Source organism: Heterodontus francisci, chromosome 2 (assembly GCF_036365525.1).
Source record: "Heterodontus francisci isolate sHetFra1 chromosome 2, sHetFra1.hap1, whole genome shotgun sequence".
NCBI classification, from domain to species: domain Eukaryota; kingdom Metazoa; phylum Chordata; class Chondrichthyes; order Heterodontiformes; family Heterodontidae; genus Heterodontus; species Heterodontus francisci.
In genome coordinates, this window is record NC_090372.1 from 166,306,354 (window position 1) to 166,332,593 (window position 26,240).

A 26,240-nucleotide genomic window follows, 5' to 3' on the forward strand; every position below is an offset into this window, starting at 1 on the left:
TTTTCTATGTAATATTGTTACTGTCAAGTGAGGAGGGGTCAAAGGTCTTCCCTCTTTTCCCTCTCCTTGTTTGACCACAACAGGTTATCTGGGAGGTTTTTAGGTGTTCCTGAGTCATCGCACAGGCTCTTGAGAGCTGTTCTCGGAACATGGAGATGTAGTCTAACAGGGAAGATTCATCCCTGGGTCCCAAAAACCTCTCCTTGATTAATTTTAGAGGACCTCTCAACTCGTGTCCTTAAACTAATTCAAAGGGACTAAAGCCAGTGGGCTCATTGGGTGAGTCCCCGGTAGCAAACAGAAGAAATCCCAGCCCTTTGTCCCAGTCATGGGGGTACTCATAGCAGTATTCCCTGATCATTGTCTTTTAGGGTCTGGTGATACCGCTCCAAAGCCCCTTGTGACTGTGGGTGGTAGACTGAGGACTTTAGCTGGATTATGCCCAGATTACCCAGGACCTTTTGAAAAATACTGGACATAAAATCTGTGCCCGGCCCGACTGGATCTCAGCAGGCAGCCCATATCGGGTGAGGAATTGGGTTAGCACCTCCACCACTACCTTGGCAGAGATGGTTCTTAGAGGGATAGCCTCTGGAAATTGAGTAGCCACATCCTTAATGGTTAGAAGATACTGGTAGCTCCTTTTTGTTTTCGGCAGGGGTCCCACAAAATCTACCAGCACTCTGCTGAACGGTTCCCCAAAAGCCGTTAAGGGAATTCGGGGTCCAGGTTTTATTGCAGGTTGGGTTTTTCTGATACCGACATGTCCAGCTATTGGAATTTTGTGCATTATTCTCACTATTTCCCTATGATACCTCGGTGGCATCACTACCCGGTGAACCACTGTCCACCCTTCCTCTGCAGGTCTGTGAGGAGGTCTCCACTTCCTCATCAACACCACATCCTTTAAATTGTAGCACTCTGGAACTCCCTCTGATTCATCTTCAGTTTGGGCAGTCCATGCTAACTTCTTTTAACTCTGTGTCGGCTTGCTGAGCCTTGACCGAGGACGGCATGTTTAACCCATCCTCTGGGTCCTCTAACTTACCAAAGAAGCTTTCAAATAACTAGACAGTAGGGTCATCTGTCTGCAGTGCCAGTTCAGTCTCCTCTGATGGAGCTTGTTTGGCCATGGACCAGGTCACCACACAGTCAGAAAAAGTACCAGGGACCTTTTCCTGTAACTGCTCTGTGCCCCTGACCTCTTTCGGTCTTTCTAAAACCACCGGGGAAGCTACCACCTTCACCCCCCATCAGATTATTACCCAGGAGCTTGTCGACTCCATCCACAGGCAAACTAGGGACAATCCCCATGGTTACTAGTCCTGAAACAAGGTTGCACTCCAAGTGTACCCGATATAAAGGTATGGACACATACTTTCCTCCGATACTGTTTACTAGCACTCAATGCACTCTCTGGAGGAAAGATCATGCCTTTTCCCAGCAGAAGAGATTTGGTGGCCCTAAGTATGAAGTCATGCAGACCCTCCCCCCGCCACCTGCCAAGAATGAGGCACATTAATTTTGTCATATGAACATCGATTTGAAAACTGTTGCTGAAGTGAAGAAAGGACTTGTTTAAAAGTAAATCACCAGGCCCTTGGCTGGAAAGACATTTGCATATGAACAGACAGTGCTTGGGAGACAAAGGGGTTACTTCTGTTATCCAACTTAACCCACAACGGACTTTGAGCACCAGACATTGAATGTGAGGGAGCTCAAATTTCAGGATGACTGCTGGGATGGCCAAATTCACAAACAAACGTGGTCAGACCAGCTGGTCACATGACTCACCTGCTTGGCAACCTGGTTTTTCTGAATTGTACAAAGAGTTTTAAACAGAGAGACTGCAGTATGCTCCTGGACTGAAGAAGACCTCTCCTGTCCGACTCTCCCTCTCTTTCTCACAGAACTCCAAATCTACTGAAGACAAATGTACCCCAAAAGAGAAAGGTCTCCAACAGTGAACAAGATTTAAGAAGAATATTGGGCCCCAATGAAGAGCAAGATCTACCTACAATCAAGGACTCTACAGTGAGCTCGAAGAACCGTAACAAAAACCCTCTTCAGAGATTGCCTCAAACTTTTCCACTTTATTTTCTTCTACTCTTTTCTGCCTCTATCTGCATGTGTTTATCGCATATTCATGCAAGCATGGGCGCGTCATGTATCCATAGGCGTTAACCGAATTGGAGTTTAAGTTTAATAAATTTCAAACTTTCTTCTTCAAACCTAAGAAAACCTGTTTGTGCTGATTTCTTTGCCTTATAATTGGAAAGCAGTGAACAAGGATTCATCAAGGAGGAGCTAAAAACACGGTGTGTTTAAAATTAAACCCTGTTACAGCAAGACCAGATGAAGGCTGAGAGGGAACCTAGACCCCTTTCTCACCTGGTCGTAACAATGACTATGGGCTTACTCAACTCACTCTGGGGTTATGGGGTCACTTTTCCTCTGGACGCAAAATCCTGGTAACTCTCAGGGATTTAAATTTTTTCCGCACTCTAAGCAGTAGGTTTACTGGGTTTTACTACTGCAGTTAAAACCACAGCTTGATCTGCTGTGCTTTCCATCAGGACCCCTTTTTCTGCACTGGTCTGGTGTACCATGACTAATCACATAGGTTTTCCCCATAACTTCCAGCAGTCAGCTCGAAGGTGACCTGCCCTGTTACAATGGAAACATACAGGCTTCTGGACGTCACTCCTGTTCTCAGCACTTTCCTTTTTGGTCTGAGGAGGGCCCCCTATGTTTCCAGCTCTCCACTCTTGCTCATGGCTGTTCATCCTCCTATCACCCTCCCACCTCCTGTCCTTTTCAGGTTTTTGGAGGTGACTAGGGAAGGGTTTCCCTTGGGGAAAGGGCTTGTGAATAAGTGTATAATCATCAGCCAGTATTGCTGCCTGCCTGGTTCTTGGAACCTTTTGTTCCTCCATGTGGTTTCTTAAGGAAAGAGGAAGGGAGTTTTTGAACTCTTCAAGGACTTCATAGGTGGACTCTATCTTAATTGCCCATATCCATCGGTCAAAAGTGAGTTGCTTAATCCTTTCGAACTCGATATAAGTTTATTCCAGCAGCTTTTGGAGAGTTCAGAACTTTTGGCAGTACACCTCTGGTACTAGCTCATATGCACTCAGGATAACATTTTTAGTCATCTCATAATCTGATTAACTCTCATCAAGCAACAGTGAATAAACCTCGTGGGCTTTTCCTGCTGGGTTGCTTTGCAATAACAGTATCCAGCTGTCTACTGGCCACTTCAACTGTTTTGCAAGCTTTTCAAGAGAGATGAAAAATGCTTCCACATCCCTCTCATTGAACTCTGGTGGTAACTGGGAGAACTTTAAGAGCTCAGCATCCGGTCCTGAGCTAGGGGCAACTCCCTCAACTAGCAGTGCTTTCACTGGGTAAATTGGGTCTTCTCTTATTCAGTTTGAACTGCCTTAATTCCTTTTGGAAAGCTCTTACCTTTTCTCTTTCCTCCTTTTTTTCCTCTTTCCTGGAATTCTCTCTCCTCTTTCTCTCTCTGAAAAGCCCTTTCCTGAAACACTCTCTGCTCTTTCTCCTTCTGGAATTCTAATTCTAGTTGTACCTTAGCTAATGTTATTTTGTTTCAGATGCTATGCCTGTCTCTGGTTCTCCAGTGTCAATTTAAAAAAAATTAAAAATGGTTGGCCACAGTTTTAGGATTTCGGGCTTCCTAGCTTTTGGACGGATAGTAATCTCTAACTGCCCAGCTACATTCCTCAACTCTTCAACAGATAGGGCTTTTAATCTGGCCCAAGTTACCTCACTGTGTTCTAGGAAGGTACCCACCTCAAATGTGGACATTTTAGTACTTTAGCACTGAAAACCACCAGAAAACCTGCACTGAAATTTTTAAATTATTGCTCAGGATCAATTTGGTTTCATGCTTCCAATTTCCCATTTGTCTTTGTGTTTGATCCCAGATGTGAGCCCCCAAATTTTTGTTACAGTCAAGTGAGGAGCGGTCGAAGGGCTTCCCTCTTCTCCCTCCCCTTGTTTGACCACAACAGGTTTAATTCTTTCTTAATGTGGATGTACCGGCCAATTCAGTAGGTGTTTGATTACTTACTTGCTATGATTATAACAAGAACCAATCGGACAAGTTTTCTTGAGTTAACAAAGAAAGAGGTTAACTTTATTGTACCTAAATTGAACTAATTAAAATAATAAAGAACGTGCCAACTTTCACTCACACACACTCTGGAGGTTTACACACACACAAATAGGTTACAGAGTGGGGAAAGGTAGATTGGTTGAGTTTGATGATTCGGCTGGCTACTAGCTGAATTCGGTGGTCCTGAGGCTTTTAGTTTGAAGAGGTAGATGACTGGTTCGGTGAGTCTCTTGAAGTTGGCGATGTGGATGATTTACTCCAACGGAGTTTCGGATTGTAGCCGGAATGTGCAAAGGTGGTCAGTCAACAAGCTGGACTTGAAAGCTTTTAAGCTGGAATGGAGAGAGAGAGAGAGAGAGGAACCCCCTTTTAGGGTTTGCTCATGTCAGAGTCCAGTTGCTTCTCCCCTGCTGCAGAGAAAACACCAGTTTAAAACCAAAGTTGGGGAGGAGCTTGTCACATGATAGTCACTCAGTGATTCAAACATAGCAGTTAGCAGTATTTCTTCTTCTTGCTAAAAGAAACAGAACAAACAGTTCCCTTAAACTTCCTGGGTCTTGGTTCTTGTTGGGGAATTAGCAGACATTTCGCGCCCCCCCCCCATCACAGTTCTTTGCAATGTAGGATACAGTGTAGCAAACTAGGTGATTATCTTAAGCTGCAGGCAGTCAGCCTGTTTTAAATGTTCTTTTTATATTTCTTCAAAAAAGAATATAAATTCAGATCTCCAGTCAGTGAACCAAAGAAAATTATCATTCAAGAAAATACATTGTTGTACCAATATACTTTCGAGGCCCTTTGGTATTATAGGGCACTGGAGTTTGAGTGTAAGTCAGCTGCACCCGACTTTTTTATTTCTGGTTCATTAGAATAATACCAGGGTTTAAAAGATTGCATTACGAGAACAAGTTGCATAAACTTTGACTTGTATTCCCTTCAGTTTAGATGCTATAGTGGTGATCTAATAGATATTTAGAATATAATGAAGGGATTCCAAAGATAGAAACAGAGAAACTACCTGCTGTGATAGAGAATACAGAACAAGGGGGCATAATCTTAACATTAGAGCTTGGCCAATTAAGAATTAAATCAGGAAGCACATTTTAACACAAAGGCTAATGGAATCTGGCAACTCGCTTCCCCAAAAGGCTGCAGATGCTGGTTCAGTTAAAAATTTCAAGACTGACATTAAAGTTTTTGTTAGTTAATGGTCTCATGGGATTCAGAGCTATGGAAGTTAGATAGAGTTAAGATACAGATCAGTCATGATCCAAATGAATGGCGGAACAGGCTCAAGGAGCTGAATGGTCTACTCCTATTCCTGTGAAATTCACTGTAAATTCTAGTAGAGTTGATTGCTGGCCCCTAAAGTGGTGCATGTATTGTAATGGCAGGATGATGAGGTCCAAAGCTGCTGTCCCAGAAATTCTTTCATCCAACACCAGAATTGCACCTGACTTCAGGTAAAATGATAGAAAATGGTTACCTATCTGACTTGTCAATCGAGAAAAAATGATTTGCCATCACAGGCTTTCAATGTCTCCAAACTTTGAAGCACCAGCTAAAACCCAAGCAATTACGAAAACCTTGAAATTGGTCTTTGGGTTTAGCACAAAATAGTTATTAATGAAGGAACAGACCATTTTTTACACCCCAGTTGATTTACTTTTCCACTGAAGAACGGCATTGGACTTCACTAGGACTCCTGCCATTTGTCTCTGGTACTCCAGCATTGTCTTCAGTGTTTCCATGTGAGTGTGATCCTCAACCTTTTTAGAGCAGGAGCTCAGAGGTCTGAGTCCACAGGCTTGGAAGCCAGAAGTTGACTTATGCAGATAGTCTACCTCCCATATTAAATCCCATGTTCACCTTTGACTCCTCCAGCTCTGTGACGATAATGAATGATGAAGTTCCACACTAATACAGAGAATACAAGTAAGGACCATGGAGGGCATGTAGCTTACCTTGACTGTTTGGTGAGGTTGCTAAACTTCTTCCTACATTGCAAAAGAGCTCTAGGATTAAGGAGGTGGTGCTCACTGCCACATGCATCTTTCTGCACAAATTTCACACCACATTCTTGGTGGGTTTGTAGCCCCCCAACTCCAAATTCCTGCTGCTCCATACCTTCCATTAGAGGACATGCATGTCTGGCTCCTTGAAGTCTGCCAATTGTTTCTTCAAGTTGGCTGCCACCCTTGTCTTCCTCCAGTTCTGTTATTGTCTATTTAAGGTGCAGTAGGTTTTCTAGTGTTGCACCAAATCACTGTCGGTCCTTCAGATATTTGTACAACCTGCATGCCTCTGGCTATCTTGCCTGACTCTGCAATTTACATTTGGATAAGTGCCACAAGCTGAAGTCACCCCCTCAGCAATAAGGCCTTCAAAATTTCAGCACAACAAATTGCTCTTATGTAATGACATCACTGATGACATCACTGTACCTCTTCATCACCACAATAGTAATCTGGCAAAACTGGTTGCTTGTGCTTTATGGAACTGAGCTGATTTTTCATCCCATTATACACAATAAGAGGCAACATATTTATTAAAGAAATAAAGAAAAAGAAATCAATTTAAATGGACAGAAGACCAGGAGAGATTAAGGTAGGGAATTCCAGTGTTTAAGGCAAGGACACTAATGGTGGAGCGATTAATATAGGGGATGTTCAAGTGGTTAGAACTGGAGAAGCACCAATACCTCAAGGGTTGTGAGGCTGGAGGAGATTACAGAAATAGGGAGGGATAAGGGCATGAAGGAGTTTGAAAAGGATGGGAATTTTAAAATCAATGCGTCGCTTAACTGAGAGCCAATGTAGATTAGCGAGCACAGGGGTGATGGGTGAATGTGCAAATTAGAACCCAGGCTGTAGAGTTTTGGATAAGCTCAAGTTTACTGGGAGGCCAGCCAGGAGTGTGTTGGAATAGTCAAGTCTAGAGGTAACAGAGGCGTGGATGAGAGTTTCAGCAGCTGATAAACTGAGGCAGGATGGAGTCAGATGATGTTACGGAGGTGGTTATGCATATGCTGATCTCCCTGCCCCATTTTCCTCTGTGTGCGCAGAATCCTTTACACTCAAATGCAATAAGAGGAAAGTCTGACCCACTATGAGCAATTTGAATTAATTTCAGTCAAGTTCAGAGGGAAGTAAAGAAGAAACTAAGAGAGCCGCAGTTAACATAAAAGGGAATCCAAAAGTCTTCAAAAGGCATATAAAGAGTAAAAGGTTAGGAAGAGGAGAGGTGGGGCTGATTAGAGAACAAAAAAGGATCTACTCATTGAGACAGAGGGCATGATTGAGGTATTATATGAATGCTTTGTATCTGTCTTTACCAAGGCAGAAGATGCTGCCAATATCACAGTAAAAGAGGAGGTATTTGAGGTACTGGATGGACTAAAATTGATAGAGGAGGTATTAGAAAGAAAGAAAGTTGGTAAGTCACCAGGACCGGATGGGATGCCTCCGAGGATGCTGAGGGAAGTAAGAGTAGAAATTGCGGAGATACTGGCCATAATCTTCCAATCATCCTGAGATACGACAATAGTGCCAGAGGAATGGAGAGGTGCAAATTTTACACCTTTGTTGAAAAAGGGTGTAAGAATAAACCTAGCAACTATACGCCAGTCAGTTTAACCTCAGTGGTGGGAAAGTTTTTAGAAATGATAATCCGAGACAAATTTAAAAGTAATTGGACAAGCGTGGATTAATTAAGGAAAGCCAGCATGGATTTGTTAAAGGCAAGTCATTTTGATTGAGTTTTGATAAGGTAGCAGGGGGTTGATGAGGGTTATGCAATTGATCTGGTGTATATCTACTTCCAAAAGGCACGTGATAAGTGCCACATAACAGACTTGTCAGCCAATTTGAAGCCCATGAAATAAAAGGGGAAGTGGCAACATGGATACAAAGTTGGCTGAGTTACAGGAAACAGAGGTGAGGTGAGAATGACAGCCCTTGACATCAAGGCAGCATTTGACCGAGTGTGGCATCAAGGAGCCCTAGCAAAACTGAAGTCAATGGGAATCAGGGAAAACTCTCCACTGGTTGGAATCAGACCTAGCACAAAGGAAGGTGGTTGTGGTTGTTGAAGGTCAATTGTCTCAGTCCCAGGACATCACTGCAGGAGTTGCTCAGGGTAGTGTCCTCAGCCCAACCATCTTCAGCTGCTTCATCAATGACCTTCCCTCCATCATAAGGCCAGAAGTGGGGATGTTTGCTGATGATTACACAATGTTCAGCACCATTCACGACTCCTCATAAACTGAAGCAGTCCATATCCAACAAGACGTGGACAACATTCAGGCTTGGGCTGATAAGTGGCAAGTAACATTCGCGCAACACAAGTATCAGGAAATGACCATTCCCAACAAGAAAGAATCTAACCATCTCCCCTTGACATTCAATGGCTTTACCATCGCTGAGTCCCCCACTATCAACATCCTGTGGGTTACCATTGACTAGAAACAGAACTGGGCCAGACATATAAGTACTGTGGCTAAAAGAGCAGGTCAGAGACTGGGAATTCTGCGGTGAGTAATTCACCTCCTGACTCCCCAAAGCCTGTCCACCATCTACAAGGCACAAGTCAGGAGTGTGATGGATGCTCTCCATTTTCCTATTGGACAATGCACTGCTGGAGGTATTTCTGTACGTATGAAGATCCAGGAAGTGTGCAGAATTGGTTGCAGGGTAGAGAAAAGAAATGGTGGTGAAGTTGGAGGTCACCATAGATCCAGAAGTGGTGGAGAAATTTACTTCAGACCAAGAAAGTGAATCTCTGGCCAGGAATCAGACTGTAGCTGATGCTGAAAAATCCAGTAGAACCAGTATTCCAGTCACAGGCTCAGCAAGTACAGCTGTGATGCGGTAACAGCTGTAAGTTGATCAAGGTTACTTCAAAATTTAAACAACTGAACAACAGATCGGAGGTAAAGCAGCTGCATCTTATAGTGACGGCCAGAGCAGAAGCATAATCTTGATGTCCAGAGAAGTCCAGGAACTTGGAAGCCAAATTTGAGAAAAGATCTGGTGTTCATTGAGTAAAACATAATTGGACACAATACTCCAGCTAAGACCAAAATAATGTTTTATTTAGGTTTTGCATTACCTCCTGGCTTTTGTGTTGCAGCCTCAATTTACAAAGCATAGATCCCAAATGTTTTATTAAATGCTTTACTAACCTGTCCAGCCACCTTCAAAGGTTGGGGAATTAACACACCCAGGTGTGTCTCTTCTTGCACCCCCTTAAAAATTGTATAATTTAGCTTCTACTGTGTCTTTTTATTCTTCCCACCAAAATATATTACCTCACACTTATCAGCAAGGCAAGGCAAGGCATTTCATCTGTCATGTATCCACACAATACAACATGTCCTGTTGAAGTATCTAACTATCTTCCTCACTGTTTACAACACTTCCAAGTCTTGTGTCATTTGTTCCAGTACAGCTATAACACTGGCATCTACCCAACAGAGTGGAAAGTTGCTCAGATATGTCCTGTCACAAAAAGCAGGACATATTCCATTACCGCCCCCATCAGAGGTGTACCTGCTGGTCGATGCTCTCAATCATCAGCAAAGTGATGGAAGGTGCCTTTGACAGTGTTATCAAGCAGCACTTACTCACCAATAACCTTTTTTTTTCATTCATTCATGGGATATGGGCATCGCTGGCCAGGCCAGCATTTATTGCCCATCCCTAATTGCCCTTGAGAAGGTGGTGGTGAGCTGCATTCTTGAACCGCTGCAGTCCATGTGGGGTAGGTACACCCACAGTGCTGTTAGGAAGGAAGTTCCAGGATTTTGACCCAGCGACAGTGAAGGAACGGCGATATAGTTCCAAGTCAGGATGGTGTGTGACTTGGAGGGGAACTTGCAGGTGGTGGTGTTCCCATGCATTTGCTGCCCTTGTCCTTCTAGTTGGTAGAGGTTGCGGGTTTGGAAGGTGCTGTCTAAGGAGCCTTGTGTGCGTTGCTGCAGTGCATCTTATAGATGGTACACACTGCTGCCACTGTGTGTCAGTGGTGGAGGGAGTGAATGTTTGCTGATGGGGTGCCAATCAAGCGGGCTGTTTTGTCCTGGATGGTGTCAAGCTTCTTGAGTGTTGTTGGAGCTGCACCCATCCAGGCAAGTGGAGAGTATTCCATCACACTCCTGACTTGTGCCTTGTAGATGGTGTACAGGCTTTGGAGAGTCAGGAGGTGGGTTACTCGCCGCAGGATTCCTAGCCTCTGACCTGCTCTTGTAGCCACGGTATTTATATGGCTACTCCAGTTCAGTTTCTGGTTAATGGTAGCCCCTAGGATGTTGATAGGGGTGTACCTGCTGGTCGATGCTCATTTTGGGTTCCACAAGGACCACTCTATTCCAGACCTTTGGTCCAGACATGGACAAAAGAGCTGAATTCCAGAGGTGAGGTGGGAGTGTCTTTGATATCAAGGCAGCAAAGAAAAAAAGAGTCCTAGTAAATTTGAAGACAATGGGAATTGGAGGGGAAATCTTCACTTGCTGGAGTCGTAAAAGGATGTTGGTTGTAGTTGATGGTGGCCAATCATTTTCACCCCAAGACATCGCTGCAAGAATTCCAACTACCTTCAACTGTTTCCTGACCTTCCCTCCATCATAAGGTCAGAAGTGGGGATGTTCGCTGATGATTGCACATTATTCAGTTCCATTTTCTGCTCTTCAAATACTGAAACAGTCTGTGCTGGCGTGCAACAAAACCTGGACAATATTCAGGCTTGGGCTGATAAGTGGTATTCATGCCACACAAGTGCTAGACAATGACCATCTCCAACAAGAGAGAATCTAACCACCTCTCCTTGACTTCCATGGCATTCGTATCACTGAATTTCCCTACCATCAACATCCTGGGGGGGGGGGGGGGGTCACTAGATTGACCAAAAGCTTCACTGGACCGGCCACATAAATACTGTGCCAGCATGTTTAGGGCCAAGGCTGGGTATTCTGCAGCGAATGACTTACCTCCTGACTCCCCAAAGCCTTTCTACCATCTACAGGGCACCAGTTAAGAGAAAGACTCAGGATATTTAAGAACTGCCAATATACAGATTTACAAGTACCAAGGTAAATGTTAGATAAAGATGTTTCATTTTGTCACAGATGAATCCTATCATATTCAGTATAGTATATTAAGGGTGTCAGTTGTGGTCGTATTCGCATGTCTGAGTCAGAAGGTGATGCGTGCAAGTCCCACTCCAGGACTACAGCACAAAAATCAAGACTGACAGTCCAGTGCAGTACTGAGGGAGTGCTGCACTGTCAGAGGTGCTGTCTTTGAGATGAGGTGTTAAACCGCAGCCAGGGATAGTCACCAACATGTTGCACAACAGCATTTGACAAAACTATTGACTCAGCCACTGACATGGAGGCAATTAATCTGCATATACAGTGTATAGCCAACCTAATGCCATCAAAACACAGTCCAATTTAAAATGCATTTCTCCCTATTTAGTGAGATACCTGACATTGTTTTTGCTTGCACAAGTAGTCAGTGTCTGTCCACACACTTGATGTAGTGATGTGAAGAATCCTGTTAGATGCCCATTTGTCAGGAGTGATCTTGATCTCTTTTGCTCCCTCTCCCCCTCTGTGTCAACCTCTATCCCCTCTCCTGTATCCATCTCTCTCCCCTCCACCTCTCCCCCGCTCTCTCACTCCCCACCTTCTCTCTCTCTCTCACTCCCCCCTCTTTCTCTCTCCCCCCTCCCCCACTCCCCGCTCTCTCTGACCATTGCTGAGAGCAGGAACTGCAGTTTCTGAACTTCAGACAGATTTGGGTTTTCTGGCAGGCTTTTTTAAACAACCAGAACCCGCCGGAAAACCCTGAATCTGTCCAAAGTTCAGAAGCACTGTTCCCTCTGTCAGCACTGGCCAGCTGTCAGTTGTGAAGCTGACTTGCGAATTTTTAAAAAGCCTGTCTGAAGAAGCCAATGGGAAATTTCTCGTCCCTGAAATTACCAGTCACGGGCCCCAAAATCTTTTTACCACGGACACTGGTGTCCGTGTATGGACATGTTGACGACCCCTGACCGCAGCCCCATCTGTCGTCTCAGGTGGATGGAAAAGATCACATGGCACTATTTCAAAGAAGAACAGGGGAGTTTTTCCCAGTGTCCTGGACAATTTTTATCCCTCAATCAACATCACTAAATCAGATTATCTGGTCATTATCACATTGCTGTTTGTGGGAGCTTGCAATGCACCAGATTGGCTGCTGCATTTCCAACAGTGACTACACTTCAAAAACTTTTCATTGGCTGTAAAGTGCTTTGGGACGTCCTGTGGTTGTGAACAGTACTATATGAATGCAATTCTTTCTTTTCTTTCTTTCAGTAGGTTGAGGCACACAGAACTGTGCACAGGGATGTACAGTTTTAAAGCAATATTATTTGGCCCTTGGGGGATTTTGGATGATCTCAGCTCCTGCAGTAGCCTGGTTTCAAAGAAAAAGAAAGAACTTGAGTTTATGTAGTAATGTCTTCACATCTCTCATATCCTCAGTGTGTCTCAAAATGTTTGAAATACTTCTGAAGTTTACTCACTGTTATTGTGTAGGAAAACACAAGGGCAAGGCCCTACAAAGAGCAACAAGAAAATTGATCAGATATTTTATTGAAGGAATAAACATTGACTAGAATACTGAGAGAACTGCTCTGCCTTTCTTCAAGTCTATAGAATATGTACTGTTTGCTTGAGAGAGTTCTGGTTTTAGGTCATCCCAAAGGTAGCATCTCCAACAGGATAGTTTTCAAGTGTTATCCTAGATTATGTACGAAAGCAGAAAAGAGGCTTGAATCATTGATTTATAACTCTGAGACTAGAGTGCTACCACTGAGCTAAGGCTGACACTTTGCTGCCACCCTCTACCTATTAGCAAGGCGGTAGACATTAAAGAACAAACGCTTTGATCCACAGCCCCAGTAGAATATATTGCTCAAAGGATCAGCTGGAGGGCAGGAATGAGATAGGGCTCCCAGATTTGTACTTGTGAGCGTTTTTCCAGGGATTAAATGCACATTTTGTAACTACTGCAGCACAAATCTTTAATAAATAGTTTATCTTGGCTTTTATTAAAAGTAAAAGGCAAACATTAATTTGCAGTGGCAGGCATGACTGAAGATACAGTGGAGTTATTTTTCAGCTAATCATTTCATCTTGCATCCATCTATTTACATGCAAGATAAAAGGTCTGATTCCACCTCCCACCCACCACACCACCACTCACCCCACCACCACCCCCCCCCCCCCCCCCCCGCCCACTCCCTTGCCAGCCTCTACAATGGTCTGATTTTGGTAGGGTGGGATTTTCACCAGCCACGGTGCTGATTTATGGGGTCAGCCTCATTTGAATGTTTCCATTGGGATTTATATGGCAGTCAAAGGAGGGTGGGGGGGGAGAAATTTGGCTGCAATCCTTTGGAGACTGCAGCTGTGTAACTTGGGAAAGAGACAGTATATTGACTGCACTGTGAATGGCTGCACAATGTGGGGCCTTAGAATTTAAGCCACCCCTCTACCTGCCATAGTAACTCTGTACAAAGTGTTTTGCACATGTAGCATTGCTGTGACGCAAATAACAGGAAATACATCATATGACATATGCCACTCATTTGCACCTTGCCACGATACATACACTCATGCTTGGGCAGATGAATTGGATACATGTTATTACTTTTGGTGGGAAATCCCAGAATGGGACCCAAAGGACCGACTCAGCCAATTTCTCACCCCATCAACATAACTCCTAAGGAGATTCAGTTCCTTTGTGTCTTTCCAGAATCATTGCCCTTCAGGCTGAACCCCTTCAGATGAGAGTGGTTAGGATTTGGTAAAAATTTGCATACACATTCAAATTTGGTGAGTCTTGATTTGACTGTGTTTATTTGCATTATTTCAGATGGCAGTTTATCAGGTTTTTGCCCAGCTTCCACCGATCACATCTGTCAAAATGCCAAGTGTATTGAGTCTGACCTAATCTGTGACTACAAATCAGACTGTGAAGATGGATCAGATGAATTTGACTGCTGTAAGTAGGTTTACTATTCAAACAATTCATTTTATTCTGTTAATTTTCAAAATAACCCAATAGTTAGTCAAGCGAGAAAATATGATGTAAAGATATTAATTATTTTTGGCCACTGATATCCTCCCCTCTTTGTTCTTCAATAAGTCTTCCTGTTGTTCTGCCAAATGTCAAAACTCTTCTAAATAAACCATCCACAGCTTGAAGAAAGGATATCTACATAATAAACTGTGCCCGCTGTTTTGCATCTGAAGTTTTCATTAGTGGATATAAATTTTCAATTTTGATTTCCAGATGATTTTTCAATCTCATACGCTCCATTGACTCTGCAATTGAACATGTGCATATGACATTGATGTGAAAAAATATATAAAGACAGTTTCAATTTTCATGCACTGGTATCAAATATATATTCAGATATTGTTGATGGCAGCTTCTAACTTTGATGAAACCACTTCTCATGTACTTAAATTATTAAAATAGCATTTTGACTGTTTCTGTTAAAAAAGAAGCTTTTCTCTCTGACATTATTGGATAGATGATATCATTTAATATATTCCTCTGTCACATTACAGCCTTGGTGTAAAAGGATATATTGAACCGTTGCACAGATTTACTTTACTTGTACATTTATTGGAAATTACTCATTTAGCACCATGACATCAAGAAGAGGAGAGATCCTAATGACAACTTATAGGGATTCTCCCTTGATATTTACCTGTTGATGTTTATACCTTAGTTCCAAGAATGGTTGAGACATTGGAACGGACTTTGCCCTTCAGCTTTGATTTTGTTTTGTCTTGAATCATTGACACATAAGATGGCAGGTCATTTAATGGAAAAAATGGGCATTGTGGTGTTAACATTGTATGAAATGTTTTATCAAAGGGTGTACAAAATTGCATTTTCTGTCAAAATTGCCCCCAACTGGCTTCTATTTTTTGCCAATGTTATTGAACATTGCAGAACTAATCTAAAAATCAAATCAGTTAACAACTCTACCATAGAGGTTTACACACTGGGGGTGTAATGAGTTCTTTTATGTTGTCTGATGCAACATAAATGAGACGCGTGGAGTCCAGTTGGTTGAAGATCTCAAACAGGTTTATTTACAGCTGGACTATTAAATACAGCACAGAGCTAACTATTTGCAGAACCTTACTCTGGGTGTTACAGTTGCAGAGTGACTCTGGCTCCGAGTCACATGACTGCGTCCTGGTACTTGGCTCATTAGTATACTAAGATCTAAAAGGGACATCACTCTTAAAGGTAATCATACAACATCCCCCTTCGTTCCAAAGATAAGTCTCGTATGCTAGAAATAAAACATACAAACATTAGATCACTTCAAAATTATTTACACATGGATAGGGATCATGAACTTTACAAATATAGAGGCTCAAAAGTCCATTTATCGTCTTAGTGGTTTGACATCTCTTCCAGGTCTGGTTATGCTATAACCTTCTGGGGATGTCATCCTTGGCTGTTTTGGGTTTGCAGGCATATTGTCACTGTGTTGGTTGTTGTCCTGTTGTTCCGTCACACCCTCATCGTCTGATTGCATGCTTTTCAGTCCACTGCGCGCAATTGGGGTATTGCATACGTCTCTTAGCTGGCTACAGTTCCTTCTCAACACTGCTGTACTAGTTGTTGTAATCTCATAGGCCCTAGGCTCACTGCAAATTTTGGATACCATTGTGAGTAGCCATGTTCTCATTGTGGGGTGTATGACCCTGACCTTTTTTTCCTACGTGTAGCTGAGGTAGTTCCGTCCCTGCATGTCGGTCATGCAGCAACTTCATTCTCCCCTGTTTTTCGAGCACTGTGTCCTGTATCTTGGAGAATTTGGACAGATGGTTACTTGGTAGAGTCTTCTGCACTTGTCTGCCAAACATAATCTCTGCTGGTAACAGTAAGCCCATATCCATGGGTGTAGCTCTGAGGTGGAGCATAAACAACATAAAATCTTGTTTCGCTGTCCTACACTTCAGGATAAGCGATTTGACTGTGCAAACCATTCACTCGGCAAGACCATTAGACCTAGGGTAATGTGGTGAGGATGTCACATGATATACGCTCCATTTGGCACACATATCCCTGAAAGGTTTTCCCGTATACTGTGCCCATTGTTCGAAATGATTTCTTCAGCTGCACCGAATAGACTGAATATGGCACTCAATGTGTCTGTGACAACCACGCTTGAAGTGTCTTTTACCTGTCTGATTGGATATTTGAAGAAATAATCAGTGACTATGATAAAGTCGTCTCCATTAACGGAAAACAAGTCAGTGGCGATTTTGGACCAAGGGACTGACGGAATCTCTTGAGGATGTAGAGGTTCTTTGCGTTGTTGTGGCTGGTGGCTCTGGCATGCCTCACACATCCTCACTAAACTTTCAATGTCACTTTTTATCCCTAGCCAGCAAACAGTGTCTCGTGCCAGTTCACTCTGTGCCCATATGGCCTTGGTGAAGTTGTGACAAGATGTCCTGTTAGAGAACTTTGGGCACTATCACTTGTTTTCCCTTGAAGGTAACACCTCTCAAGATACCGAGTTCACCTCTGTAATGCCAAAAGCATCTGAGGGTTTCTGGCACCTCTTTTACTGTGTCAGGCCAGCCTTCTATGTTGACTCTCCACAGTGCCTTCAGTTGTGGTCATTTGCTATTTCTGATTGTAGTTGGTCACATTTGTGCTGACCAAAATGCAATAAATTGATTTTGAGTACATCTTCCACCTTGATGTCCATGCTGTCCACTTGTAGATCCAGTAGAACTTCATCATTCTTGCTCGGGTTTGGCAATCTGCTATGTATCCGAGGTGACCATTTTGGTACCCAGTTTCTAGCAGATGTTGAAGTCGTACCCCTGTACTTTCACTAAGAGCCACTGTAGTCAATGTGGTGCACTTGTCCATGTTTTGTGCCAGATCACCTCACAGGAACACAAGGACACAAGAAATAGGAGCAGAAGTAGACCATATATATGGCCCTTTGAGCCTGCTCTGTCATTCAATACGATCATGGATGATCTTGGGCTTCAATTCCACTTTGCTGCCCGCTCCCCATATCCCTTCATTCCCTGCGAGACCAAATATCTATCTAACCCAGCCTTAAATGTATTCAATGATGGAGCATTCACAACTCTCTGGGGTAGAAAAATCCAAAGATTCACAGCCTTTTTAAGTGTAGTAATTTCTCCTCATCTCAGTCCTGAATGATTGGCCCTTATCCTGAGACTGTGTCCCCGTGTTCTAGATTCCCTGGCCAACGGGAGCAATTTCTCAGCTTCTACCCTATCAAGCCCTTTCAGAATCTTGTATGTCTCAATTAGATCGCCTCTCATTCTTCTGAACTTCAGAGAATTTAGGCCCAATTTACTCAGCCTCTCATCATAGGACAACCCCTTCATCCCAGGGACCAGTTTAGTAAATCTTTGCTGCACTGCCTCCAGTGCAAGTATATCCTTTCTTAAATGTGGAGACCAAAACTGCACAAAGTAGTTCCGAAGAAGGGTCACTGATCCGAAACATTAACTCTGCTTCTCTTTCCACAGATGCTGCCAGACCTGCTGAGTGGTTCCAGCATTTCTTGTTTTTATTTAAATTTCCAGCATCCGCAGTATTTTGCTTTTATCAAAGTATTCCAGGTGTGTTCTCACCAAAGCCCTGTACAATTTTAGTAAGACTTCTTTATTCCTGTACTCCAATCCCCTTGCAATAAAGGCCAACATGCCATTTGCCTTCCTAATAGCCTGCTGCACCTGCATGTTAACTTTGTGAATTCCTTTGAACATCAACACTTACCAGTTTCACACCTTTTAAAAATTCTATTTTTACGACCAAAGTGAACAACTTCATACTTCCCTACATTATATCCCCATTTGCCATCTTGTTTCCCACTCACTTAACCTGTCTATATCTCTTTGCAGCCTCTCTACGTCCTCCCCGCAGCTTACCTTTCCACCAAACTTTGTATCATCAGCAAACTTAGATGTATTACTCTCTGTCTCTACATCTAAGTTATTAATATAGAGGGTAAATAACTGAGGCCCCCAGCACTGATCCAGTGGTTTGTGGCCAGTTTCCACGATGAACTGCTTGCTGAACAGGTAGGTGTGGAACCTTGTGATCTCAAATACCAGAGCAAGTGTTTTACGCTCAGTGTTTGAGTAATTGGACTGTGCTGAGGATAAACATTTGGACCCAATACAATTGGTTTGCCATCCTGTAGGATGCATGCTCCTAGCCCTTTCTGTGAGGCATCAACTTCCAGGGTTGTCTTCTTCTTTGGATCATAGTACTGCAGGGTACAGGGTTCTGCTGGCAATGCTTGTTTGAGAGACTCAAACATATGCTGATGGTCCTCCTACCATACAAATGGTACGTCCTTTAGGAGCTCTCTCGGTGATGATGCTTTGTCAGAAAAATTTTGAATGTATGATGCCAAAAAGTTGAAAAATCCAAGACATCCCTGGAGGTCTTCCTTGTCTTATGGAGTAGGCATATGCCTTACATCATCGATTTTGCCTGGGTCAGGACGGATTATGCAACCAGAATAGATGGATCCAAAGAAATTGTTCTGACTCACATTCACCTGGTAATTCTTGCTGTTAAAAACGAGCCCTTCGCGATGAGCTACTGCCATCAGTGAATGGAGATTTCAATCATGTTTGTCTTTGGTTTTGCCCATTACCGCAATGTCATCAGCAATGCATATGCAGTTAGGCACGTTTTCTATAATTTTGTCCATATGTTGCTGAAACAGATCTTGATGGACAGATAAGCCGAAGGGTAGTCTCTGGAAGCAGAATCTTCCAAATGGTGTCCTGAAGGTGGTGACCTCCTGCGATTCCTTAGCTAGGTGTACTGAGAAAATTTATGTTTAGCATCCAACTTGGAGAAGAATTTGGCTCCTGTGAACTTGGGAATTAATTCCTCTGATGTCGGAATCTTGTGGAGAGGTTTAGACACCTCGTATCTAGACACACCCTGATTGCTCCATCCTTCTTCAGTATGCACATGATTAAAACTGCATCAGTCTGTGTGATGATGCGCATGATAGATGATGCCATTGCATTCCATGTCATCTAACTCGCATTTAAGCTTTTCTTGTATGTGCATGCTACACTTTCTAGGGCGGGCCGATTGACGGAATTGCATCGTCTCACGGGTGCAGTATGGCGTTGCCTTTGAAATCTCTTATGGTGTCAAATCTGTCCGGGTACATTTGTTGGAGGTCATGGACTGACTCAATGCAGGCACCCTTGGTCTCTTCTGCTGTAATGGATACCTTGGTGACCTTGTGGATAGTCACGATGTTGAAGTCCTGACACACTGGTGGTCCTGCCACTGCTCGTCTGCTCGTGTCTACAAGGTAGAATGTTTGTAGTTTCCATGCTGACTTGCCATAGCTGCATTGCAAGGAATGGGTAACCCGTTGTATGCAGACAACTTGGCAGTTGTTGGTTGTATCATTGATTTTCAACGACTCCAGTATATATCTTTGAGTAGTCAGACTGGTAGTATATTTGCAGTAGCGCTGGTATCAATCTTGACCCTGAGTGTATGTTTGCCAGCTTTCTTTGGGCACCTGATGTTAATAATGGCAGAAGCTTCCATTTGTTTGACTTCATCAATGTGATGTGTTGGGTCACAATGTGGAATGCCTATTCGTCTTCTGGCTGAGAATTACTCCTCATTGAGCCTTGTCTCAAGTCTGTTTCATTGTGGACTTCATGTATCGGCTTGCGTTTACACAGGTCTCTGGTGCTCTCCTTGCTGCTGTAGTCCTGTTGCTGCTCCTGTCTTCTGTTTGTCTGTGTCCTGCTGTGGCTTCTGGCTGCATTTTTGGAGCCAGATTTCTTGCATAGGCGGGGCCAGTGTCCCTTTGCACTACACACCTTGCACAGGACACAAAATGCAGAGAAGTTTTGCTGTGAATGGGATAGACTGCACTTACCACACAGCTTGCTTGCTCTTTTCAACCTGGTTATGGTGCCGAAACTTTTGGTTGCACCTAGTGCTTGCAGCTACAATGGCTTTGTGTTTCCCGCCATCTTGCAGCAATGCATCAATGCTGTGACCTTTATTTTTCTCCAAGAGGTCTTTCTGAAATGCATCAATGGTTTTTGATACAATCACCAGCTCCATTATTCGGTCTGACAGCTCAGCTTCTGAGAAGTCGCATTCATTGTCCTTACTACGGCATCCAATGATTCCTGTGACTGTTGCCTGTAGGACATCAATTCCAGGTTTTGAATTCGAAAATTCATAATCGGAGCTGATATTGTAGCACTTTCCATACCTTTACAGGATTTTTCTGAGTTTCTTCAGATAATCAAGAGGTATTGATTCTGTGTAATCCCGCATTTCCAACTGCTATTAGTGTTTTTACAGCTTGTTTGTCTGGTTCTACAATTACTTGGTCTGTGAAGCATAACTGCATTCTTTGTTTGAATAGTTGGAACTCAGATAGGATATCCAAGGCCTTCCAGTTCATGCTGGGAAATTTGGTATCTGCCTTCCTGCTATTCTTTTGCTTAAAACTTGCTTTAAGACTTGCTATATGGCTCTACACTGTTTCCCCTTTAAGAAACACTCTGTTATTTATACTAGTGGCTTTTATTTATAGGAACAGGTGTTTGCTGGTGCTGTGTGTTTATCTTGCTTCCAGCACTTAAGCCTGTTCTGTTTACATAGCTGCCCACTAGCTGCTAGAGTTTGTTTATGTTCTTCACACTCGAGTAGTTTTAATTTTTTTAATTGTGGCTTCGTGAAAAGAAGCTCTTACTTACACTCAAGTGGTTTAATGAGTTGTTTTTAAACTTTGGCTGCATGGATGAAGTTCTGCAAGGATAGGGGTTTTTCTGTGTTTTTTCTAACGGACGCCTCCTGTAATGGCACTGACCTCAATCAGCCTCAGGAAAGCAGTCGGGTCTTCCCCGTTTTATTTCTACACGGAACTTTTGAAAAAAAAACGATCTTTTGAAGGACTTCAAAGATTTTGTTTTAAAGCAGTATCCCTTGCCCGTCAACACAATGACTCACCCAATTTAATTGCAGCCATTTGTTTTGTGCTCTGTCTTCTACAACTAGAGGTAAGTTTTTTTTTACTGTTTGAACCAGTAGTTTTCTTGAAATTTCTCTCTAATGGCTGTTGGAAAGGTCATTTTCAGAGCTGTTTTCAGAGCTTGTCTTCAACCTCAGACTTTGTCTTCTCACCACAGCTGCCACCATATAATGAGTTATTTTATGTTGTCTGATGCAACATAAATGAGATACAGTTGGTTGAAGATCTCAAACAGGTTTATTAAACAGCTAAACTATTAAATACAGTACAGAGCTAACGACTGAGAGAACCTTACTCTGGGTGGTTACAGTTCCAGAGTGGCTCTGGCTCCGTGCCACATGATTATATCCTGGTACTTGGCTCATTCGCAAACTAAGATCTTAAAGGGACATCACTGTTAAAGGCAATTATACAATGGTGGGGGGGGGGGTCATTTACATTTTTAGCAATACTGTAAAACAGGAGATATCGGATGAAAAGAAAAATCAGGCTGGATGCATGATGGGCAGCCCAATTAATTTTGCCTGTTTCACACTATCACTGCAAGTCAAAATTACAGCTACAACATTTACCGTGACTTGTGCCCTTTCTAAGTTCTGTATTAACTCTCTTCCTTCTAGAAGTTTAACAAGTTTCTATTGCTTTCATTTGAATAATTTTGAGTTGTTAAATCAGGGGTACCTGCAGCCCCAAAGAACTCAGGCCAGGGAACTGGAGTACAATTTTGTAGCTTGCTACTTGTGGAAGCTCAACATCATATCGCTATAAGCTTTTGAAAACTCATCATGCTATGCCGAGGGTGTGGGGATATTGTGTAGAAGAAAGACCAGGTACAAATGAACGGAAAGGAAGTCCAATTGGAGGTATGAAATGGTGTCTTGTACCTGAATCTCTGTTTGATAGCTGGCAGAGTAGAAGAACTATTGCATAAGTTCCATCTGGGGAAGATCATTTGGCATCCAGGGAACCTTCCCAGATGACAGCAATATGCCTTGGTTGTCAGGGATGACAGTCAGGCTCAATATTCTGTATAGTACATGAGTGCTATGTGCAAAGTTCTGCACTCCTAGGATGATGCCTCCTTTTCACAAGGAAAATTATAAATATGGTGCCCTGAATTAACAGCACCTATGTCATTTGACATTTCTGGGAACAGATTGGGTATCTATCACCAGTGTAATGCATAATGACCTTCACACCCATGGAGAAAATGGTCCCTGTGATATCTTCAGGTTGGCATCCCAGAGATGGCATAACCATATGGAGCTTAATTGAGAATTGGAGGCAGTAAGGTCAGTTATCCTATTACATGTCAGGAAAGGACTATCTGGACCAATAATTGCAGGTCCTGGGGTAAGGTCTAGTTTGTAGCTAACACTAAAGGTGTAATTACTTCTGCTTTTCTGGAAGGCCAGCTTTTTTCTTCCTCATCTACAGACACATAGGGCTGAATTTTAAGGGACTGTTTGAAATGGGAATGGAGGTGAGGGAGGCATAAAATAGGGACTGAAGACATCGGACAGGAAATCTGACATTGTGACGTTCCAGATTTGACTGTTGGAGCCGACATAAAGGGCAGACTTCGCACATCCACCAGGCGGGCAGGCAATTCAGGTACATAAGAGCGCAATACAGCAATTTTATTCTCTGTTTTACATTTATCTAATGGTGGACAGGAACCACAAGGCTTCAGGGCCTCACCTGGTGAAAGGAGGCAACAAGGAGACGGGAGCTTAGTGTTGGCTTGAAGCCATCAGATGAGGCAGTGTCGCTTGGCTGCGAGGGTGGAGGACGGGGGGCATCGGGAAACACTGTTAGGAATGTGGACCAAGGTGCCAACACTGCAGGGGAGTCATACCAGCGTGGCATTGGGCAGTACCACCTAATCGGAGGTCACAAGTGAGGGGAAGGGGGGTTGTTCCATTTGCACTCAGAGAGAGGGAACCGCTCGTGGGTCTCGTATACCCCGGCTTCAAGGTCCCTATTGAGGAGGAGGAGAAGCAGAGAAGGAAGGGAGGTGCAGGCACTGGCAGGGGCATCACAGCAGCTTGGGGGCCCTTAGGAGGGCCAGCCTTGGGAACAGGAGGCTGGAGAAGGATGCAGAGGGGAACGTGAGCTGCTTCCTGCCCGCATAAGTAGATACCCTCGAGAGAGGGTCTACTGGCCGAGGCTCAATTACCTGCAGATGTCCGAGAAGCAGTGTTTTTGAAGACTGTGCCCCTCCAGGGAGACCATTAATGATCTATGTACCATGATGCAGGATGAGCTGAGCACCATGGGACTTGGTGGGCACCCAATACCAGTGGCGCTGAAGTGGCACTGAACTTCTACACCACCAGATCATTCCAGGGATCTACTGGAGACATGTATGGAATCTCCCAGTCTATGGCACATTGATGCATCAAAGAGGTCACAGAATCACAGAATTGTTACAGTGCAGAAGGAGTCCATTCAGCGCATCTTGTCTGCACTGGCTCTCCGAATCAGCAATTCACCTATTGCCATTCCCCTGCCTTTTCCCGGTAACCCTGGACATTCTTCCTTTTCAGATAACTATCTAATTCCCTTTTGAATGCCTTGATTGAACTTACCTCCACTACACTCTCAGGCAGTGCATTCCAGATCCTAACCACTCACTGTGTGAAGAAGATTTTCCTCATGTCACTTTTGTTTCAATTTGCCAGTCACTTTAAATCTGTGCCCTCGTTCTCAATCCTTTCATGAGTGGGATAATTTATTCCCTAACCACTCTGTTCAGACCCCGCATGATTTTTAATAACTCTATCAGATCTCCTCTCGGCCATCTCTTCTCCAAGGAAAACAGTCCCAACTTCTCCAATCTCTTTTCATAACTGAAGTTCCTCAAAACTGGAACAATTCTCGTGAATCCTTTCTGTACTCCCTCCAATGCCTTCATATCTTTCCTCAAGTGCGGTGTCCAGACCTGGACACAATACTCTGGCTGAGGCCGAACTAGTGTCTTATACACGTTTAACATAACCTCCTTGCTCTTGTACTCAATGCCCCTGTTAATAAAGCTGAGGATACTGTATGCTTTATTAACCGCACTTTCAACTTGCCCTGCCACCTTCAATGACTTATGCACGTAAACCCAGGTGCCTCTGCTCTTAGTCATAGACATAGAGTCATAGAGTTATACAGCACAGAAACAGGCCCTTCGGCCCATCGTGTCTGTGCCGGCCATCCAGCACCCAACTATTCTAATCCCGTATTCCTACACTAGGCCCGTAGCCTTGTATGCTATGGCGTTTCAAGTGATCAACTAAATACTACTTAAATGTTGTGAGGGTTCCTGCCTTCAGCACCTCTTCAAGCAGTGCGTTCCAGATTCCAACCACCCTCTGGGTGAAAACGTTTTTCCTCAAATCCCCTGTAAACCTCCCGCCCTTTACCTTAGATCTATGCTCCCTGGTTCTTGACCCCTCCGCTAAGGGAAAAAGTTTCCTCCAATCTAACCTATCAATGCCCCTCATAATCTTATACACCTCAATCATGTCCCCCCTCAGCCTTCTCTGCTCCAAGGAAAACAACCCTAGCCTTTTCAGTCTCTCTTCATAGCTGAAATGCTCCAACCCAGGCAACATCCTGATGAATCTCCTCTACAACCTCTCCAGTGCAATCACATCCTTCCTATAATGTGGTGACCAGAACTATACACAGTACTCCAGCTGTGGCCGAACTAGCGTTTTATACAGCTCCATCATAACCTCCCTGCTCTTATATTCTGTGCCTCGGCTAATAAAGGCAAGTATCCCATATGCCTTCCTAACCACCTTATCTACCTGTGCTGCTGCCTTCAGTGATCTATGGACAAGTACATCAAGGTCCCTCTGACCCTCTGTACTTCCTAGGGTCCTACCATCCATTGTATATTCCCTTGCCTTGTTAGTCCTCCCAAAATGCATTACCTCACACTTTTCAGGATTAAATTCCATTTGCCACTGCTCCGCCCATTTTACCAGCCCATCTATATCTCCCTCTATATTTCCTCTTCACTATTTACAACACTTCCAATTTCCATGTCATCTGCGAACTTACTGATCATACCTCCTATATTCATGTCTAAATCATTAATGTAGACTACAAACAGCAAAGGTCCCAGCACTGATCCCTGGGTACACCACTGGTCACAGGCTTCCAATCACAAAAACAGCCCTTGACCATTACCCTCTGCCTTCTGCCACTAAGCCAATTTTGGATCCAATTTGCCGAATTGCCCTGGATCCCATGGGTTCTTACATTCTTAACCAATCTCCAATGCAGGGCCTTATCAAAAGCCTTACTGAAATCCATGTATGCTACATCTACTGCTCTACCCTCATCGACGCATCTAGTCACCTCTTGTACCCCTTTAGAGTTGTATCCTTTATGTTATGTTATCTCTCCACATTCTTCCTACCAAATCACATTTTCTGCATTGAACTTCATCTGCCACTTGTCCGCTCATTCCACCAACTTGTCTATATCCTTTTGAAGTACTTCTCTATCGTCCTCACAGTTCCCAATTATTCCAAGTTTTGTGTCATCTGCAAATTTTGAAATTGTGTCCTGTGCACCAAAGTCTAGATCATTAATATATATCAGGAAGAGCAAAGCTCCCAACACTGACCCCTGGGGAATTCCACTAAAAACCTTCCTCCAGCCTGAAGAACATCCATTAACCAATACTCTCAGTTTCCTGTCACTCCGCCAATTTCGTATCCATGTTAATGCTGTTCCTTTTATTCTATGAGCTATAATTTTGTTCACAAGTCTGTTGTCTGGCGCTGAATCAATGCCTTTTGGAAGTCCATGTACACCACATCAACAGCATTGCCCTCATCAACCCTCTCTGTTACCTCTTCAAAAAACTCCAGCAGGTTAGTTAAACAAAATTTTCCCTTAACGAATCTGTGCTGGCTTTCCTTGATTATCCCGCATTTGTCCATCTGACTATTAATTTGGTCCCAAATTATTGTTTCTC

General features: G+C 43.5%; 1 protein-coding gene across 1 annotated transcript in view; it reads left to right on the forward strand.

Annotated features, from left to right (window-relative positions):
* Positions 1 to 26,240, forward strand: part of malrd1 (MAM and LDL receptor class A domain containing 1) — a 449,626-nt gene that overhangs the window by 322,386 nt on the left and 101,000 nt on the right. The window contains 1 exon segment of the mRNA XM_068053300.1: positions 14,062 to 14,190. Coding sequence (XP_067909401.1) covers positions 14,062 to 14,190 — 129 coding nt within the window.